Below are 22,096 nucleotides of genomic sequence, written 5' to 3'. Positions count from 1 at the left end.
AACTCCAACAGAACTTGAGATGCCTTCAGGACTATCTGAGCGGTGACAGCACAGTGTTTGTTTGGACAAAAATATGTGTGTGAAGGTGAACCGAAGGAGGACTTGGCCAGAGGCAGAGGCTCTTATACACGATCTGATTTAAAGTGTTATTGCAGTGTGCTTTGTTGTGGTGTAGATTAAATTAGCTTTGTATTACATTTCAAAAGTGCTTGAACGATTTATCCTCTTCATGTGACAGAATTGTACCTGAAATAGCCATTATAAATTATTATTTAATATTAAACATGAATCAAATGTATTTAAATGTTAATTATTAATAATTATTCAATTATAATAATTATTTAATATTAATTATATTACAAATTTATACACACACTACACAAAAGTGGCTGTCTAAACTGTGATGATTTTACCTGAAATATATACATACATTTGTCATTATAGAGAGGTAAGATTATGAAATTAAACGCTTTATAATATAAAATAAATAAATGAAATGATTTTGACACTATGTAATGACACTAATAATGTTGAAAAATAACTAATTAGTGTGTTAAACATGCATTATTTATTGTTGTTTAATAAATAATATGAAACGAAATTATTCAACCATTTAAAATAAATCCCGCGACCCTGGTTTTAATAAAAATCAAACACGCCGCTCTTTCTGGAGAGCCAATCAGCGCTTAGAAAATCTCCGTGATACCGCCTCCCACATTACCTCACTATCATGTGATCATATGATCATGTGACAATATCACAACAAAAATGTCTGCCTGCTTTTCGCTGCGGGATATTGTTTAATCGTTTCACAAATATATCAAAAGGGTGTGTGCATTTGAGTCAAAACTACTGCGAAGCTGGCATCAAATGAAGACTTTTTTTTAAACCAAACGAGTCAGATTGTGAATATTTTTCCACGTAAGCGACTGTACTTGTTGTATTGTACTGTACTGTACTAACGTTAATTTGATTAATAAGTAACGTTAATATCTTGTGTTTTGTGAAAAGCGTCATCATGGAGCCCACCGCATCGGGAATATTCTGTAACAGGATGCTCAGCATGGTGAACTCTGAGGATGTGAACGCCATCATTCAAGCTCAGAGACACATGTGAGTTTCCCTATCTAGTGAGTGACCTACCTAGGTAGTATTTTGTACTAGGGTTTTAACCTGATTTTGCTGCATGTCTTCCAGGCTGGACCGGTTTGAGAAGACCAATGAGATGCTGATCAACTTCAATGGGCTGTCCAATGTGCGCTTACAACAGATGAATGAACACTTTCTAATGCACACCCGTACATTAATAGAGATGAAGAAAGACTTGGACAGCATCTTCAGACGAATAAGGTATTATATCCACTTACTATATGGTGAATTAGGGTAATGTTGGACAACTAAGATCTGATGTGCACATTTCTTTACATCCTTTACATGTTACACATTTCTTTATATGTTTAATACTAATATTACAACGTATGGTGTAACAATCCATTTCCTAACATGATTTTGTGTTTCCTCAGGACTTTAAAAGGCAAGGTTGCGAAACAATATCCAGAGGCCTTTAGCAGTAAGTTATTGTGCATTATTTTATATTGTGATACATTACGATTAATACTGTGGCGATAATTATTTTCTAGATAATTATGTTATGGAATTTAACCGACACATGTATGATATTAAAAAACTAAATGACGAAGTCAAACACAAAAACTAAGTCAATAGATGTTTGTCCATGTTAAAACAATGTTTTTATGTCTAGAAAAACACTCATGTTCAATCTTAAATCTTATAATTCATTTTTAATTTTAATTTTTAAAAAACATTTTTGTTGTAATAATCTAGCATTATTTCTTTAATCTTTAATTACAGCTAAATGATGACAAAAAAATACAGAAATTAACATTCACAATTCAATATCAAATATTAAAAACACCAATGTGCATTAAAGGTAGGGTAGGTAATCATTTTTCTAAAAAAAAAACATTCCAAATTTGTTTAAACTGTCTTTATATACCAATACATAATTAAAATGTAAGTACTCTGAAAAAGAAAATATAAAAATCGAGTGACTGTAGACCTTTTAATCTGCAATAAACACAGCTCATTATTTCCATTCACTCCACCCCCTCCCTTCTGAGCTCCTTCCAAAGCCACGCCCCCAAAACACATGAACGCGCGACGCCAAACGCTCAGGCTGGAACAAGACGCATTTATTACCTGAGACGAGTGGAGAGGAAGGAGCGCAGTACATACAGTGACATCATGTCAGAATCACATGTAATAAAATACCTAACTTTATCACTATGAATATAAACAAATAAGATTTATTTTAGTACTCACTATCAAGCTAGCATATCGATAATGGTAAAGTTTCATTCGGTAACGAGCTATATTTATAAGGCAAAACTAAAAACAGGTTGCATTGATACACGTTTTTCCATTACCATCAGTTACACTGTGATGAAGATGAATTTCGTGTAAGATTCATAACATACGGTGTTTTGCATGTAAGAGTTTCCATGATGAAAACATTGTTGACTCTAATGAAGACTAACGTACACTCCGAGTCCGGAGAAAAGTACCGCATCGTCGGTTCGAGGACAGGTCCGGGGTTGAGGGCGAAGCAGAGGAGGTCGTTCAAGAGTGCGGGCAGGGTCCGAGGAAGTAGTTTTTGCCTTGTTTGCCTTCGCTGACTGTATGCAGGTGCTTTGAGCTGAATATTTCCGGGAACGGTGACATGTGATGAGTGCACGCAGGGCAGCGCGCGCAGTGGGGCTCGGGGCGGGCACGAGACATGAAGGCATCTGATTGGTTCTTTACATTCGCACCGAATGGCAGTGATTGGTCAGAGTTTTTACTGTCCTGCAGCTGCTACAGAGGTCTGATTTTTTTCATTCCTTTTTCTAAACACATAATGTATTGACTACTATCAGGATGGAAGGACCATTTCACCCAGTATAAAAAAAAGTGTTTCTGAACAGGATTACCTACCCTACCTTTAAAGTTAAAAAGTTTGGTGTAGTAAGATTTTTTTAAAGAAATTAATACTTTTATTCAGCAAGTACAAATTCAATTGATAAAAAGTGACAGTAAAGATATTAATAATATTACAACAGATTTTTATTTCAAATAAATTATGTTTGGACTTTCTATTAATCAAAGATTCAAAAAAAAAAAAATGTATCACTGTTTCCACAAAAATATAGCACAACTATTTACAACATTGATAATAATTATAAATGTTTCTTGAGCAGCAAATCAGCATATTAGAATGATATCTGAAGGATCATGTGACACTGAAGACTAGAGAAATTATGCTGAAAATCCAGCTTTGATATCACAGGAATAAATTACATTTTAAAATATATTAAAATAGAAAGCAGCTATTTTAAATTGTAATAAAATTATTTACTGTTTTTACTGTATTTTTAAAAAATCTTTTTATGTACCCCAAGCATTTGAATGGTAGTGTATAATATAAATATTTAGTGCATTTCTAATTATGTACCAGTTTTGCTGGTGTTGTATAATCAAACCACTTTGTTTCCAAAAGGCATCAATGAATGTTCCAACCTGGAGGATGATGATGATGAGTTTGACCCCATCCCTCCCAGTGTGGCCACCACCATCACTACCACTGCAACGTCCGAACAGAGCACAGAGTCATGTGACACAAGCCCTGATGTGATATCGCCCACCATTAGCTGCTGTTCTGAAGACCCCTCTCAAGAGAACACCGGCACACCAACCTCTGACAGTCATGAACCGGCAGTGTTACGGGACGAGGGTCCCGATTCAGCTGACATTTAAATTTCTAATATGGTGTTTACTACATCAAGATGCCACTTAATGATGCAAGTCTACAGCTTAATGTTTACTATGTAAAATTGTGCTACTAATTTGGTGTTATTTTCAGTTTTCTGTTACAACTTTACATATATTTAAATGACTGCTGTGGTAATAGCCTAGAAAATGAATGCAAACTATTTTTTGCAGATAAAACAATTCCAAAGATGATTATGATAAATTAAATACAGACATGTTTGCCTGGTGATGTTCAAAACCGCAATAGTTATTATTTAGTATTATTTTTTCTGACTCAGAAATGCATGTCATGAATAAAAGCTTTGTAACTGTGACTGTCAGATTTGATTTTAATTAGACTCAATTAGAATTGCTTGGATTTTTCTCTAAATTCGGAATAGTCTACTAATCTTACTATCTATTTACTAAAACAGAACAATAGAAATAGTACTATTAGTAAGATAGTATTCTATTCCGAATCCACCCACTTTTCCACGAATTTTTTTTTATTACAGTAAAATTACTACATTTCCCATAATACACCGGACCGGATGCTCGCGACTTCAGCACATCAACGCTATGCATCAGCGTCCCTCTCTTCCGAGTCCTCTAAGTGTCTGTCCGTTATTTCACTAAACGCTCAATGTAAAGGATTATTTAGTTAAACACTGTATTTAAAAAAACAATGAGGCACGTAAAATAGCATTTCAAGGTAAGTAGAGACCGAACTAATTAAAATGGCAAGCCAGACAAGTGCACGGCTAGCAGTGGCTAACAGTAACCATAGACAACTGAGATAAACGAGCCTTCACATACACATTGTTTAAATAAATTCACTTTAAAAAACGTTTACAATCATTACAGTCTTATATGTATTAAAACGTTTCGCATATTTAGCATTGTATGCAAATAACAGAGAAAGTTATTGTAGTTACTGCTCATAAATGTGCAATTCTTGATGTACAAATGATGAATTGCAGCCTAAATTCATGAGGAAGATTACATCTAACTGCTGTGACGATGAGGAGGCTGAACAAAAAGAAAGCCCTGAACTTTGTGAAGGAGTTGGATGCTTTTCCCAAGGTTCCTGAGAGTTATGTGGAGACGACAGCCACTGGAGGAACTGGTGAGATGAGCTGAGATTTCATTTGTCATAATGATGATTTGTTTAAAGAGACTACACAAATACACGTGTGTGTGTGTTTGTATCAGTGTTATTTAATTGTTTGTATGTAGTAGTATAGTATAGTATAGTACAGTTAAAATACTCTTAGTTTTTATTTTGAATAAATTAAATATTTTGAATGAGTTCTTAATATTCTTGAGTCCTTAACTTGTTTTAAAAGTTGTATAGTTTTAATTACTTTTTAATTTAGTTTTATTTATTTTAGTACATCAAGTTAAACTAAATGAAAATGAGAAATGCTTCATTGTCAAATAGCTGAAATAAAATAAGTTTATTTAACTTTAGTTAATGTTTATTTTAAGTAAAGAATTTGTTTTTTTATTGTTTTAGTTTTTGTTAAGTATTATAACCCTGGTGTATTAGATGGATAGATAGATAGATAGATAGATAGATGCTTTTTCCTTTCTGACTGTTCTTAAATATTACTGCTGTGATACTGACTTGAAACATAAATCAAATTAAATTGTTTTTTTTTCTTCCTCAGTGTCTGTGTTGGCCTTCACGGCGATGGCACTCTTGGCCTTCTTTGAGTTCTTTGTGTATCGGGACACATGGATGAAGTACGAGTATGAAGTGGATAAAGATTTTACTAGGTGACTCTTTAACATAACAGTAAATTGTTATTTTGTATCTGCATATAATATAGATGTGCATTAAAAACACTAACATTTCATTTCATCTTGCAGCAAACTACGAATTAATATTGATATCACAGTTGCCATGAGGTGCCAATGTAAGTAAATCTTTCTATAGTCATGTGTTGTATGACTTGCAGCATAAATTTGTCAATAATCTTTATAATTTTTTGTTTCAGTTGTTGGTGCAGATGTGTTGGATCTCGCTGAGACGATGGTGGCATCTGACGGCCTGCAGTATGAACCCGTGAGTATCTGAATGTTACTTATTTCCTAGTATATTTTATAGCGGTGCCGTAACATGTTTATGACTCTTTCGCAGGTTGTTTTTGACCTTTCTCCTCAGCAGAGAATCTGGCACAGGTACATTTCTTTTCATTTGTTTATACCGATTACGTTTTCAACCTCCAAAGTGGTTCCTGTGACCTATGACACAATTGTAATGTCATATATTTGTCAATATAAAGATGTAATTATAATAAGAAAAATCCTTTTTGTGTCCCTCAGAACACTTTTGCTCATTCAGGACCGTCTGCGTGAGGAACATTCACTCCAGGATGTTCTGTTCAAGAATGTCATGAAAGGTGCCCCCACTGCTCTCCCACCCAGGTCAGAACACATTACACCACATGTCAAACGTAAAGTCGGCATGAAACGGAAGTTTTGATAGTCTTTTATTTCCTATTGTGACATTTATATGTCGGCTTCTCGAACAAGAAAAAATGTGGGCCGGGCTTGATTTTGTCCATTGGGAATTGATTGGATGGTTGTGGTTTGCTATTGGTCAATCTTATGTGAGTGACAGGTTGATCCCGCCCTCTTGCCAGTAAATGCATCATCAGAGAAAAGAAGAGATGACACTGCAAGAGGGAGGGAAAGTTATTTTAAATAAAGATGACACATGAATAATAAAATCTGCATGGATAAATAATTTATAATAAATACTGCAACATTCCATAAAAAATAATAGTTGTCCATTTTGATTTCATAGTGACTTTACGGAGTATGTGATTTTTTGTTTTGTTTTTTGGTTGACCGTGTAGGGAAGATGACCCCACACAGCCTCTAAATTCCTGCCGGATTCATGGACACCTCTATGTTAATAAAGTAGCAGGAAATTTCCACATCACTGTTGGCAAGTATGTTTCGTTTCATTTAGTTTTTTGCATCCAATCACATTTTGACTCCATTAAAAGTTGTTTTTAAGTGCAAACTTACTTTCAGTTCAAATGCATGTCAGTTGAAGAGTTAATTCGATCGTTGATGTAGTCAGATGATGTACACCTTTGAATGAGACCGAACTGTATATATTCTTATTTCATGTTCATTTCAGGGCCATCCCACACCCCCGAGGTCATGCTCATCTAGCGGCCCTGGTCAGCCATGAGAGTAAGATGAAGAGCGTCTTCAGACCTTAACTTAGTTTGTTCTTATGCATGTTCTGGAAGTGGGCTTTGGTGCTGCAGATATTTTCTGAATGGCTCATTCTATCCAAAACATATCCAATGCTTTTGCATCCAGACTAGAAGGCAACTTCTGTTCCAGGTACCTTTTCCTTTTTTAGTGGAACAGAAGTTGCCTGCTAGTCTGGATGCAAAAGCATTGGATATGTTTATGTCCAAAAGGTCAGTTTGCTAATAAGGAGGACTGTTTTATTTTTCAGCATACAACTTCTCCCATCGGATAGACCATCTGTCTTTTGGAGAGGAAATACCAGGCATATTAAATCCACTAGATGGCACAGAAAAAGTGTCTGCAGATCGTAAGTGATTTGAACATTTATCAAAAATTTCAGGGAAAAAAAAGTGTATATGTGTATATATATATATATATATATGTATGTGTGTATATGTATGTGTGTTTTATTTTTATATATAAATAAAAACTTATTGGATTAGCATAAATACAGTATAAACAATTATTTACACTGAACAAAATTATGAGAAATCATGATCTGAACTCAAACTTTTTCTATGTACACAAAAGGCCTATTTCTCTCGAATATTGTTCCTAAATCTGTCTAAATCTGTGTTAGTGAGCACTTCTCCTTTGCCGAGATAATCCATCCACCAGAGTGGCCTTTTATTGTGGCCAGCCTAAGGCACACCTGTGCAATAATCATGCTGTTAATCAGCATCTTGAGATGCCACACCTGTGAGGTGGATGGATTGTCTTGGCAAAGGAGAAGTCTTCACTAACACAGATTTAGACAGATTTGTGAACAATATTTGAGAGAAATAGGCCTTTTGTGTACTTAGAAAAAGTCTAAGATCTTTGAGTTCAGCTCATGAAAAATGGGGGCAAAAACAAAAGTGTTGCATTTATAATTTTGTTCAGTGTATATGAATGACTTTATAAATAATATTTATAATTTATATTTATAATTTATAGTAATTTATCATTTAAAAATATATAGTATAAAAATGATAGGGGTCCAAAAGTCAGAATTTTTTAGAATTTTTCAAATTCAGTAGATTTTTTCCTGAAATTATATTATCAGATTGACAATTTAAAGTTACATTTCTGATTACCGTTTTGTCTTTTTTGCTAGATAATCAGATGTTCCAGTACTTTATTACCATTGTGCCCACAAAACTGCAGACGTACAAGTTGTCAGCGGATACACACCAGTATTCAGTCACTGAACGGGTACAGACGGCTTCAAAATGTCTAAATATATATTCATAACCATCTGTTGTTTTAATTTAAGTTGCAAATCAAACTGACACGATTTTGCAAATTTGAATTTTAAAAAGTGCATAGTGTATGCATGATTGCAAATGATGATCACTGGACTCATTTGGACTCTCTTTCCTTTAGGAGCGAGTGATAAACCACGCAGCGGGGAGTCATGGGGTTTCTGGGATCTTTATGAAGTACGACATCAGCTCTCTGATGGTAAAGGTGACAGAGCAGCACATGCCCCTGTGGCAGTTCCTCGTGCGCCTCTGTGGCATCATAGGAGGCATTTTCTCAACAACAGGTAAATGGAAAGATATCTACTAATCAAAAATATCTCATTTGAAATGATTCCATGATTGTGATTTGTTTCTGCAGGCATGTTACATGGTCTGATTGGCTTCTGCGTAGACGTGGTCTGCTGTCGTTTTAAACTAGGCGTCTACAAGCCAAAGACTGTAAGTAGTAGCTGGAGTTTTTATGCATCGTTTTTTAAATGTTTTGGAACTGAGCATTGACTCTTGTTGCCTTTTGTTTCAGATGAGTGTTTTTGATGGCCACATGAACAGCCTGACGCCACTACTTTCTGAGAACACCGAACACTAGCTGGGCTCTTCTATTTACCACGTTTAAAGATCAATTCAGTCTGAAACACAAGGATTCAGTTAATACATGATATTGAGGTTGACTGTCATTTGTGTTACTGTAAAGAGCCAACTGCACTGACACAATAAACATTACACAGGTATGAATTCATAAATTAGTAGTTTCCCCAGAAAATTTTGATTGGTGCAAAAATCAATGAATTTAAATTAGTGGGCAGCTTTTTTTTAAAGTGCGTTTGTTGTAGAAAAAGATTCTTGCATAAAAGCTCGTTAATGTTATTGCACTCATGAAAACATCTTATATTTTTATTAAAATGTTTCTAAATGCAGGCATTTAAATTATAATTTGATCATCTTCAATTGCACGAAATACTCCTTTTAAAAAGTGCAGATCTGACTATCAGACGACTTAGTCTTAGGCGAAGTGGCATTTAATACAATCTTAAAATATGAACCGAAGTAGCATCAGGAACATTTCAGACACGACCTATTCACGACAGTATTAGCATCTGGCTGGGATGTTTGTAATGATTGTCCCCAGCCAGAGCCGAGATCTCCACCTCAGGAAGGATTGACTATTTTCTATTCATATGCATTTTAAGAGATTGTGTTTGAAATTGAAGTAGTGTAAAATTATTCATTTAAAGCATATTGAACATTCTTTCTGAAATCATTTCCCACATTATATTTGCATGATTATAGATCACACTGTAATGATTCAATCAGAAAAGAATTTGTAGTCTGGAGACAAATTACAGTCACGTATAACATCCTGTTGATGTATTTTGCTTAGTTTATGAATTTTAACATGACATTCCCCAGGATTGTGATGTTTCCTTCCCTATTATTCAGCGTGTCTTCTGAGAGTCCAAATAAAAACACTTTCTTATGCACCTGCACACCTGTGATATCTGTTTTTGAGTGTCACCGCCGCCTGTTCTTGTCTCCTGAGCTGCGAAATAAAATCTTGACTTCATAGTTTGTCCTCGGAAACTTACATTAGTCGCCTCTTGAAGGATTTAAAGCCTGAGGTTAGTTGGGTTTTTAGTCAAATGAATAAATATACAATTTATTCTTGCATGTAATTAAACATTCTCATTTGCTTTCTTACCCAAAGGACCCAAGAAAGTGCAAGTGTGCAAATGACAATTACCAGAGAAACTGGATTTGAAATGACCTTTGTTCAAGCATCAACCTTGTTACCAGCAGATCACATACAGACCATACAAATCACAACTAGATTGCAATAAAAACAAAAGAAAAATGTGTGAAAATAAATATAATAATAAAAAGTAATTTACTCTCTTTCATGTCATTCCAAACCCAAATGACTTTTTTTGTTCTGGGCAACACAAAGGAGAACTTTTGAATGTTCTGTTTTCTACACAATAATACTTTGTTACTTCATCATAATTCATTCAAAAGCTGTCAAGCTCCAAAATGACTAAAAATGGATCATAAAAGTGGTTATGACGACACATTTGAACTGCTTTTATGTCACTTTTTGAAAGTTGAAAGCTCCAGTCCCCGTTTGCCGTAACTGCGTGGAAAAGAGCAACCGGGACATTCTTCAAATTATCTTCTTTTAAGTCCCACATAAGAAAGCAAGCCAGACAGACATGAGGGTGAGTAATTTATTAAGTATCTCTTAAAATATTTGGTAAAATTATCTGTAACAAAACTTTTGTTTGACTTTAGGCTTAAATTATGTGAAAAAAATCTCTCGAACAAGCTCAAGAGCCTCATCATCCACGCCAGGCTTCTCTGAAGTTCCTGAAGCATCAGGAGGAGATTGTAAATGGCAGTCTGGTTTTGCTCTGGTACTTTCTTCCATGCAGTGTCCATATGGCACAGTCTCTTGCTCGGCAATGTTTGAAACATATGTCCTGTCCTGTACATCTGAGTCAGACGTGTCTTCATCTGTCTCTGGAATGAGCATTACCTCCTCCGGGGCCTGCATTGCATCTCTAGCACATGACTATGATTCATAAGAGAAATAATAATAGGTCTGTCTGTATCATGTGCCCTAAATAATTCATTTATGAGTCAAAATCCTTTTACCTTATCATCCTTCAAAATGCTGAGCGCTGTTTCCACGAGCTCCCTCTCGTTCATCCAGTACGTGACGACACTGAGAAAGACATCGTTGGTCAAAAACAATTTTTCATGAAACGTCCGTTCACATTATTATTAATAATAAGTAACAACAGTTCTTAAAGGTGTTTCTACCTCCGTCTCTTCTTCGCTCTCCGTTTTGAGGTTTTAAGTGATTTCTTCTTTTCTGCTTCTTTATCTTTACTGCATTTAACGTCAGATTTCACCATCCAGAGTGGAAGGTTTCGGGACTTGTCGGACATTATGTAGTTTAGGATTCATTTGTACCGAACCAGCCAAGAAATATTATTTTTAAATTCTTCATTGACTGTTTTTAAGATAATGAATGTTGTGTGTGCCACCGTGTGGTCTGGAGAACAATATACGGTTATTTCACAAGAAAACTTTTTTATATATAACTGTAAAACCATGTATAAACGTGACCCAACGTGACATTTATGAAAAATACACTTTTCCTGAAAATACAGTAGGCTTTCATGTAAAAATCTATCTTCACACACACACACACACACACGCACGCGCACGCGCACGCACACACACACCTGCAGATTATTTACAAATTGTATTCAGTTATGGATGACAAATTACATGACAAATACTAATAGTAGTTAGTGACGTAATCCAGATTACTCATTCCGACAATTTTTTTTATTACTTCTGACCTAACTCGTTTATCATTTATATTTGAATGGGATTATTGTGTACCATATTGATAAATAAAAAATATTTTCCATTTTCTGTTATCAACAACTTGAAATGCATTAAAGCCAGGGTTTTTGAAAAAAGTTGCCAGTCACTGCCAGTATTTTTGATCATTTTCACAAAAGTTTCATGGCCCCCAGAATATTTTTGATGTATGAATATCTGAACGTGGAATATATCAAAAGAAAGAACAGACCCCTGCTTTTAAACAAACAAAACAAAATCATGCTGATTTAATGCATTCTGGTTTTATTAAAATTTTAATGTGGTTGTTTCATATATATATATATTTTTTTAAATAGCAAAAAGCTGAAAAAATCGTGTTTTTATCAAAGGCTATATCTGGATGGGATTCAGAACGATGGTCAAAATGATGATCAATCTCATTATTTTACATATGCATATGCTTACACAGTTTCTGCCACTTCTTCACAAGTCTTTTTCAGAAGATGTCTAATAGAGCCCCCTAATAAAACACAGAAAGCTGGAAATTTCCGTCAATGGCGGGTAAAGAGTTAAGAATGACATAACTGGGGTTAATGAAAGAACTGCAGAGGAATTGTTGAGTTGATGAAAAGCTATGATTAATTAAATCACAAAAATAAAAATGAAAAAAATAATTTGAAAATAGAAGACAAATAAATATGATTAAACAAATACAACGATTGAACTAAAAATATGAATATTTTATTTGTTTACCTGCATGTCAATGTGACCATTATCTGATATCTGAGCACATGTGTTGTTCAATTATTGAAAAATTAACTTAAAATCTCAGGGGTCTCCAAAGTGTCTGGCAAAAAAGGTTTGGGAATCCTTGCATTAAATGAACAAATCAATAATAAAAGGCAATGACATTACACATTCGAAGTTTTCCAGGTTTGAAATATGTTTGTCCAGACTTTTGTACAGATCAATAATCAGTGAAGGTCTGGATATGATGAAGACACTGTTGTCTGTTTCACAGCTATATATCAGCAGTGTTTAGTAACTTGCATATTTATTGAACTCATACATGGTGTAAATGAGAGGTGCTTCAAATGTAGAAGCGTCACAAATTGTTTTACATGGCCCTTCTAAACAATATGATGCACAATAGGATTATGAATAATTTACTGTCATTGTGTGAATATGTAATAATGTCATTCATAAAAAAGTAACCAATCTGATTATGAGCATTTTATACTATAATCTAATTACGCAATCAGATTACATGCAATCAGTTACTGCACTGCACACACACACACACACACACACACACACACACACACAAACATATATATAAATAAACAAAAATATAAACACACACACACATATATATATATATATATATATATATATATATATATATATATATATATATATATATATACATAAATATATATACATACATCAATATTCAAGTGTCAAGTGTGTTTAATTATTTTTCAGTACGATGAATAACTGCTCACACAATCAGACATGAGTATAATCAGAACTATAAAAAGAATTTTAGACCTTGTCAGAGTTTATTTAACAGTATATCAGAATATCATACAGGTAAACAAGATTTTAGCAAAATTTATTATATCCGTACTGTTGCATTTCATAAAAATATTTGATCACTTAGTCTTTGAAACTATCAATAATACATTAAACCATATTTATAGGAGTACAGCTGTACAAGGTAAATACACATCTAACACTAGACAGTAATATTGATCTGAATGGGCCCCGGTACGTGCCATCTTTCACAGATTCAATATTTTCTTCCGTAATATAAAATGTTTTTTTTTCTTTTTTCTTTGTCTTCTTTTCACAGCAGGCAGGATACAGCTTCAAACAGTAAAAGCTATGAGCTGTGCAATAAATGCATCTACCTTATCCTTCACCGTTTCTCGCAGTCTGTCTCTCCATGTAAACAGCAGTTTATTCTAGCACACTGCACCCGATGATGGAATCAATGGAGACTACAAATATTATGTGCTAGCTACAAAAATCATCAGGGAGATATGAACAGGGAGCATTTTATTGTGGCACACATTACTAATATACACTATCTTGTTTCCACTGCAAAAAAAAAAAAAACTTGATTCATTATTTTCCTCTTGTTTTCCATCAAAAACATCCTTAAAACAAGATGAATCTACTCGATATTATATATCTTGAAATAAACGTATTTTTCTTACACCATTAGCAAGTTTTTTTTCTTCTTATTTTAAGCATAAATGTAACCAAATTTAGTGAGGTTTGTACTTAAAACAAAAATAAACTTAAGATACACTTAATCTGTTTGTTTTTTTCATTCACACATTTCAAAAGTATGACAAATTTCCATTAAATTGGATTGAGTAATCTATAAATGGTGTAAGAAAAACTTTAACTTTTCGGGTCAGAGGTCACACTTCCATCCGGAACTAGACTCACAAGTTATTATAGTTTATTAAGTTTTAAATATAGTTTTCCTTTTATAAAAACGCTCCTCTTCAGAAGGCCTTTATTAACCCCTGGAGCCGTGTGGATTACTTTTATGATGGATGGATGCGCTTTTTTGGGCTTCAAAATCTCAGTTACTATTCACTCCCATTATAAAGCTTGAAAGAGCCAGGATAGAAAGGATCGGCTGAAAGAAGAAAGTCATATACACCTAGGATGACTTTATAGTAAATTATGGGATAATTTTCATTTTTAGGTGAACTATTCCTTAAACTTGTTTAAAGGATGTTTAGAAAATGTTACAGGAAAACAATGTTTTTTTTTGTTTTTGCAGTGTTGAGAAGTAGGAATGTGATAAGCTTAAATTGATATGCAACATTTTCAATACATCTCTGGATGCAGTTTCAGGATATTCTGCGGTTCAAGAAACCGCTTGAAAATCCGGAAATACATTCCACATACCTCAAAAACAATTGAATTGGCACAGTTATCAGCCTGCGATCAGAATGACAGGTGCTGAGCAGCATAAGACAATTTCACAATTAAATGAATACAAAAAGAGGTGAAACACTGCATGGCATCGAACCCTCCTCCTTCACTGTAAATGTTTCTGTTGATCACTGTCACCGTATGAAACGCGTCTCCTCCCTCTATTGAAAAGTTCAGAATGACAGAGGTTTGGATAAAACAGCGTTTGCCGCAACAAACACAAAATCTCGATATATTATCTCCTTATTTTCTCATGACGCTGTGCCCACATGTGCCAGATCAGAATTATTGATCTTTTTAAACATTTTCACTAACAAAATATTTTCACGAGATCAGAAAAAATTGGCAAAGTTTGTCACCCTGAAATCAAAGGTGAAAACAAAAGATCAGCTCTTAAGATGTTTCTATTTTTTATGTAAAATGCATATTTCATACTGCTCTTTTTCCTGCCAGTAAGGCACTCTGCCCCATACAACTGGGTCCCACCCATTCATGCTAGAGAGACCCTGATCATGCCCAAATCATTTAAAAACATCATTTTTCCTCGCCTCCCAACTGAACCTTAACCGTGTCTTAACCAGGTGTGAGTGTCAAACGATAAACCGAAAGTGACTGGAATTTAAAGTTCAAGTTACGTGCGATATCCGATAAATGGCCGATATTGAAATTCCATACCATTTTGTTTAAATAAAAAAATATAAAAAACAAAAAAATAAAAATCAATCATTTTAAATGCTACAAGTGAATTTAGGCATCACAACATTATAATGTACAGTATGAAAAAATAATATGCATTGTGAGGTTTGCTAAAGATCACATTTAATAGTGTTATTACATTATTTCTATTTTTACGATTAACTTTGAGTGAGTGTTAGATGACAGCAAGAGAAATCTAAACGTAAAAACGTAAAAAGAAACGAGCAGGCAAAATTAAATACCCAATATCAAAATCGGCCAATAACAGATATGATACCAAAATCTCGCACCAGGAATGTGCATTAAGAAAGTAAATGGAAAAAATGCTAGGTAGCCCCGCACATAATTACATCTTATTGGTCCAAAATCTACATTTACATATATATAGCCCCATCCATAAGTAAATCTCATTGGTCTAAAATTCACAATGACATGTATGTAGCCCCACCCATAATTACATCTCATTGGTCCAAACTCCACATTTATGTGTATATCGCCCCACCCATTGGATCTTATTAGTCCAAAATCCACAATTACGTGTATGTTGTCCCACTTAATGTTAATGTTGCACACATGTTAATGGTTCAAAAATCCACATTGCTGTTTATTACACATCTAATACATTCTGACTAGATGTGTTTTTTTGCGCTATAGTGCTTTCGCATTTAGAGCGAAAAGGCAAATTATTGTTTTGTCGCACTTGGTTAAGACACGGTAAAAGACTACATGTCTCCTGATCTCAGACCAAACTGCCCTGAAAAACTCCCTCCTTTTTTAATTAGCTCCGCTAATTAGCTCCCATGAACTACGGAGCCATCAGAGACATGGGAATGAAGCTTGTGAGGTGTAAGATGGCACCCCAAATCCACAGTGGTGGCACACAGTACAGGCCCAACGAGGCCGGAAACATCTGCGGTCCTTCTTCGGTTCAGTTCGCGATGTATCCGAACGTTTGGCTGGGTGGGTTCATCGATAGACTAAACCATACTAATGTAACACATTGTCTTGGGTCCTAAAGGGATACGTCCATGCGGCAGATTTGGCGATTGATATGCATTTACCTCCCATAATTCAGCCCGAATGGGTCGGCGTGATACTTTACCTTGTATCTCCATCATGGCGGCCTCCTTTTATATTTACTGTCAGTGTTTTACAATGTCTATGGTGACGTTTTTTCCCCCCCATAAGACATATGATGAAACTCAATACTAAAACGTTGAAGTTCTCAACTCTGAAGTTTGTGTGTTTCTTCGGGAATCTCTTTTCATGCTACACATATATTTGCGATATTTGACCCCCAGTATCGCTAGGGGCTCGTTCTCAACATCTTGAAATGATACAAAAAATAAACGACCTCTACAAGATAAACAAATAGAGAGAGCTCGGGTCCACAGAACGGAAGAACGAGGTGTTGAAAGTTCGGCTCGTTCCCCGGCGAGAAGCTTCCGCTCTGGATCCGGAATTAAACAGCGAGAGGGCGAGCCACGCGTCTTTGGCTGCCGTTCATCTGGATCGTTCAGAAAAACTCTTGGATCAGCGACTATATGAAAAGCAAGTTGGATGCGACAATCCGTTTGAGGTTGATGTGTCTCCATCTGTTCTTAATATTTCGACTTTTATGATCCATCTTCTCTGTTTTATAGGCTGTTCAAATCACAGCTCTTACAGGTGGACCTGCCACCCTTTGTTCCGCAGGCGAAGCCCCACAAAACTGACCATGAGGGGTGCTGTGATTGGTCCAGACTGTCACAGAATGCCACTGAAAGTCCAGGGTTTGAGGCTGGATGAGATGACAGGTGACGGCGAAGGGCAATGTCACGCTAGCGGGGTGAGACTACTTCCGACAAGGCAGGGGCGGCTGGAGAGACAGCACTCCGGGAGGCGGCACTGTCTACCAGGAAACATAAAGAACCTGTGAATCACCCGATACACCTGACTGCACATCAAGGTTACTGCCAATGGACACAACAGAAGATTGGGGAGCAATGGACTGAAACATTTTAGTAGCATTTCCAGGAACAAGCTAATTTAGCATTAGCATAACATGTAATGTAACACAATGATACTATCCCTCATCCGTAACATTGGTAAGTTTGATTCATATAAGTGAATTGGTTCGTTTGGATGGTTTATGTAAATGAACTACTTCTAAAAATGATTCATGAGTCTGTGTGGCCTTTTATTTCTTTTACAGTCAAATATTTTATGAAATACAGCATTAATTACTGTATTTTCAACTTAGTACATATGTATATATACATAATTTTTATTATAAACATTTATATAAATAAAAAAACATACATACATACAAATTATGAAGGGCCAAACAGGAAATAATTCTATGAAATCTGATCATAAAGGAAGTTATTAAAATATAAATGGAAATATGAATATATAGTTATAACGCTGATATATAAATGCAAAAAAAATAAATAAAAAAATTATTTACTTATAAATCTGAATACATATACCTAGTATAAATATATAGATATAAATATAAATGTAAATCATGTATTTGTAGTTATAAGTCTGAAAATCCTACAAATATAAAAGCAAATCTGAATATATAGTTCTAATTCGGAATATATAAATGCAAATGATCAATACATCTATGTAAATCTGAATATATATATAGTTTTAATTCCTGAAAATGTAAACGAAAATGAATGTATATTTCTGAATCTTGATTATGTAAATGTCAATCCTGTAAATATAATGTAAATATATAGTTTAAATATTTAATAAGAAGTTCATTTTAAATAAATAAGAATAAATAATTCTCTTCTTAAATAAGAATAAAATAAAAATTAATAACCCTTTGCTAAATTCCACCCCCATATTTTTAATCCATATAATTCTATCGGATTTTTGGGTACTTTAGAAATGATTCAATAAATACTTCTCTGGTTGTAAATAATCTTATAGTCATATATTTTTTAATATCGCACCTTGAAAAACTTTTTAGCTACTTTTTGTTAGTAATGGGAAGCTTGATTGTAATTGAACTACTTTAATGCTTCCCCAACACTGTCATACGCACACATTCACAGTGACACAAAACTACACACAAACACATTTTTCGACCAATCACAGTCTAGCTAAAAAAATACTCAGACATGCGGTGTATGCTAGCGTGCCAGTGCAAACAGAAACAGAACAGAAGGAGAGAGAAAACCGACAGTTATAGAAGAAACGCAAGCAGAAAGACGTGCAGGATGCCACAAACCGTGTCTTTAGAGTGTCCCATTATGAAGAAATAGGGTGAGGCTAGAGTGTCGCTTTTCATGCACATGGAAAGGTTGGTAGATACCATTCCTACAGGACAGGAAGTAAAAGACTGAACTATTGCATTGCACAGAAGAGTTAGAAAAACAGAGCAGCTGATAGAAGAGAGGAGTTAAGACAACACTGGTTACAGGCTACCAGACGTTATATCACTAAATGAAAGTTCACTGAAAGTTTAATTGATATAGTGAGTCATCAAAGGCTTTTAAGCTTTTAACAGAAAGCTTTAAGCTAAAGCAAACCGTCAAGATCACAGTGTAGCATTTGAGCGATTGTTCCCCGTTGCACTCCAATAAGAGCATTTATGAGCTTATTTATGAGCCAAAATCAGCAGGTTTTTAGTTTTAAATCATGATTATCAATTCTACGTTCATCTGAAGTGTTGCTAATGGCTACAGAAGCTTTTCTTTTGGCTGTGTGTATTGCGATACTCACCATATTCCGGCACCTGTCCCGTGCCCCTCTTCAACAGCAGGCGCACTCGACGTCCACCGGCCTTGATGAGCTCGATGGCGCGAGCGTGACTCATGTCTCTCGTACTCTCACCGTTAATTTCAATAATCTGATCTCCAACCTGCGGACATGAGGAAAATCAGGAGGGGATATTAAGAGTCAGGATCTTGTATCACCCTGAAGGTGTTTATAGTATGATATAACTGACCAATCAGAATCAAGTATTATAGAGAGTCGTGTGATAAGTGCAAATACACTACCATTCAAAAGTTTGGGGTCTGTACCATTTTTTTATGTCTCTTAAGTGTCTTCAGCTCACCAAAGCTGCATTTATTTGATCAAAAATACATTAAAAATTGTAATATTGCTGAATAATATTACAATTGAACAAATTACTGTTTGAATTTGAAAACGTAATTTATTTCTGTGATATCAAAGCTGAATTTTCAGCATCATTACTCATCATTTGCTGTTCAAGGAACATTTCTTCTTATTATCAATCTTGAAAACAGATGTGCTGCTTAATATGCTTTATATTTTTGTGGAATTTTTTTTTCTTTGTTGAATAGGAAATTCAAAAGAACAGAATTTAATTGAAATAGAAATTATTAATGTCACTTTTGATCAATTTAAAAAGGGATATGGTGAAGGAAAAACTATTTGTCATTGCTTTTGCAATCTCTTGCAAATGTTTTGCGTTCCCCGAAAAACCTTGACTTCGAATTTTTCCTCCCATTTCATATTTTGTTTCCACCACCATGTCCTTTCACGGGCTCTGTTATTTAATGCATCCTTGCTAAATAAAAGTATTAAAACTAAACTTTTGAATGGCAGTATATGTTGCAAGCCAAATATACTTTTACATAAATAAATGCATTTTTTCTTACACAGGGTGAAACGTTCAAAATAGATCTTAACAGTTTGAGAGTGAGACTCTCATTTGTAAAAGTGCAATTATCGAAAGCCTTTTCCATCTAACAGTTTGAACTGACAATCTCAGAATGCACGTGTCTGAAGAGTTTTCTCACCCTCATTCTGCCGTTGCGGATCGCGGGTCCGTCCTCAGCCAATCTCAGCACAAACAGGTCCATTTTATATTCCCGTCCCCCGCGGATACTAAAGCCAAATCCCTTCACACTTTTCTCCAGTTCCACAGTGAAATAGTCATAGTCCTAGAAAAATTTAAATTAATAAAAAAATCTAAGTGTGGCACGCTGCTTTTCAAGACACCCCACACATTTTACTTTTATTTAGCTTATATCAAATTTAATATTCATTTATATTTATTTACTTATTACAAGAATAACCAAAAAATCATTATGAGATAAAAAAAATGCATTTAAATATTTGTAAATATATACATACATACTGTATATATGTATAAATAAATAAATAAATACACATATATATATATATATATATTTATACACACACACATACATACTGTATATATATATATACACACACACATACATACTGTATATATACATACGTACATACATACATACACATATATACATACATATATATATTACCCCCACATTTGACTTTTATTGAGCTTTTATCCAATTTAATATTAATTTATATTTATTTACTTATTACTAAAATGACCTAGCCTGGTTAAAACCAGACCATTCTCAGTAGTAACTGAGTTATGGTCTGGCAAAGCTTCATTAATAACTCATTTCCAAAGGGGCGTCACCAACGGACGTCGCTCAAATGCCTCTGGGCGCAATTGGATAGACCTAAAACCAATCAGAGCGGTCGTCATTGTGTAAAGCCATATGCTGCGTCCCTAAGTTACACTACGCCATAAAAGTATGTACTCTTTTTGTGAAGAAAAGGTATTTACTTTTGAATGTGTAGCAAAAAAGTAGGCAAGCTTTGGGACACACTACTTCGTCATCTTTATCGGACGGATCTGTCGCGTGCGTCCTGTCACGTAAACTGCCCTGTCAATCATCTTGTCACAGTTAAAATCCTCTATTAAATCTAATTTCATTTCCTACCGTTTCGGAGAGAAATGTAGTAGCACGTTCATCTGCCAGTGGGTCTTTCATGGAGACTGTCCTCATGTGTTTGCAATTTGAATATAATAATGCATTTAAAAGTTGCTGCGCTTCACCAACGCACGTCGCTCAAATGCCTCTGGGCGCAATTGGATAGACCTAAAACCAATCAGAGCGATCGTCATCGTGTAAAGCCCGCCCCAACGTTTCTGATTGGTGCTGCGATTTCGACGGATTAGAAATGGCTTGAATGAGCTCTTTGCCAGACTACTTGCAGAGCAAATCTAAATTTGCCGGAAGTTGTCTTGGTTTTCCCAGGCTAAAAATGACCAAAAATTACATTTAAAATCATTATATGAGATAAAGAAATGCATTTAAATCGTTGTAAATATATACTTTGTATGTATGTATGTATATATATATATATACACATTTTATTCAGTGCATAACAGGTCCAGAACAAATACAAATGCTTAATATATTTTACACATAACAAATGAAGAGATAAAACATTCTTTTCCAGCTGCATTGGTACTGTTATTGTTCCGTCCTCTGAATATCAAGCATTATTTTTCAGTAATAACACAAGCATTTTCACCTGTGGTCTGTAATCGGCGATGGAGTGTTGTCTGTAGTCTATCAGAGCAGGAGGGTGTCTGTACTCCATGGTGGGCGGCTGTCTGTAGTCTGCTACAGGTGGATGTCTGTAGTCCACCGGGGGCTGTCTGTAGTCTGTGTATGCAGCTTGGCAGATATCGGGTTTAACATCCTGCCTGGCTTTTACTTCCGACCTGCAGTTACCAACAAGATCAAATGAAGCGATCTTGTCCCACAATTCACTGCACGTTTTCCACAGAATTCAAGTTCAAACCACCTAAACTCTCTGAGAATGTTGCTTTGAATACTATTACGTCTTCTGTACAATAAAAACAACATATTGTGAATATATTTCACGCCTAGCGATGACCTTTTCTTCTCTCAGACCATGTGACCAGCTCTTTGCTCAAATGCTATTTATTA

General features: G+C 35.0%; 4 protein-coding genes across 10 annotated transcripts in view; 2 read left to right on the top strand and 2 right to left on the bottom strand.

The window, feature by feature from the left end:
- Positions 1–748: 748 nt before the first annotated feature.
- On the top strand, positions 749–4,142 carry kxd1 (KxDL motif containing 1). The gene is made up of 5 exons (XM_082159221.1): positions 749–921; positions 1,012–1,113; positions 1,198–1,350; positions 1,524–1,570; positions 3,557–4,142. The coding sequence occupies exons 2-5, from the start codon at positions 1,019–1,021 to the stop codon at positions 3,811–3,813; spliced, it is 552 nt and encodes a 183-aa protein (XP_082015347.1). The 5' UTR covers positions 749–921; positions 1,012–1,018; the 3' UTR covers positions 3,814–4,142.
- Positions 4,143–4,357: 215 nt separating this feature from the next.
- ergic2 (ERGIC and golgi 2) lies at positions 4,358–9,811 on the top strand. Its single transcript, XM_082159213.1, has 14 exons — positions 4,358–4,519; positions 4,788–4,933; positions 5,478–5,586; positions 5,680–5,726; positions 5,808–5,875; positions 5,951–5,991; positions 6,136–6,237; positions 6,672–6,767; positions 6,962–7,017; positions 7,292–7,390; positions 8,180–8,277; positions 8,449–8,611; positions 8,686–8,765; positions 8,848–9,811. The coding sequence occupies exons 2-14, from the start codon at positions 4,828–4,830 to the stop codon at positions 8,911–8,913; spliced, it is 1,131 nt and encodes a 376-aa protein (XP_082015339.1). The 5' UTR covers positions 4,358–4,519; positions 4,788–4,827; the 3' UTR covers positions 8,914–9,811.
- A 132-nt stretch (positions 9,812–9,943) lies between these two features.
- On the bottom strand, positions 9,944–11,351 carry LOC309490190 (uncharacterized protein). The gene is made up of 3 exons (XM_082159222.1): positions 11,142–11,351; positions 10,974–11,043; positions 9,944–10,890 (listed from the first exon to the last, which is right to left on the bottom strand). Exons 1-3 carry the CDS (start codon positions 11,267–11,269, stop codon positions 10,618–10,620), a joined length of 471 nt encoding a protein of 156 aa, XP_082015348.1. The 5' UTR covers positions 11,270–11,351; the 3' UTR covers positions 9,944–10,617.
- A 3,978-nt stretch (positions 11,352–15,329) lies between these two features.
- magi2b (membrane associated guanylate kinase, WW and PDZ domain containing 2b) overlaps positions 15,330–22,096 on the bottom strand; it is a 92,873-nt gene continuing 86,106 nt past the window's right edge. For 4 of the 7 annotated variants that reach the window (XM_082159189.1, XM_082159194.1, XM_082159191.1 and 1 more), the window contains 5 exons: positions 21,675–21,867; positions 20,096–20,239; positions 19,050–19,188; positions 18,556–18,644; positions 15,330–17,216 (listed from right to left, as the gene is read on the bottom strand). In XM_082159189.1, the coding sequence (XP_082015315.1) occupies positions 17,145–17,216; positions 18,556–18,644; positions 19,050–19,188; positions 20,096–20,239; positions 21,675–21,867 (637 nt within the window). In that variant the 3' untranslated portion in view covers positions 15,330–17,144. Of the gene's footprint in view, positions 17,221–18,555; positions 18,645–19,049; positions 19,189–20,095; positions 20,240–21,674; positions 21,868–22,096 lie in introns of all 7 variants that reach the window. The other 3 variants (XM_082159190.1, XM_082159192.1, XM_082159193.1) reach the window with 2 other exon arrangements.

Source organism: Leuciscus leuciscus (genome assembly GCF_965113295.1).
Source record: "Leuciscus leuciscus genome assembly, chromosome: 25".
NCBI classification, from domain to species: domain Eukaryota; kingdom Metazoa; phylum Chordata; class Actinopteri; order Cypriniformes; family Leuciscidae; genus Leuciscus; species Leuciscus leuciscus.
Note: the sequence above shows the minus strand (reverse complement) of the source record. Positions and strands in the feature narration are given on the sequence as shown.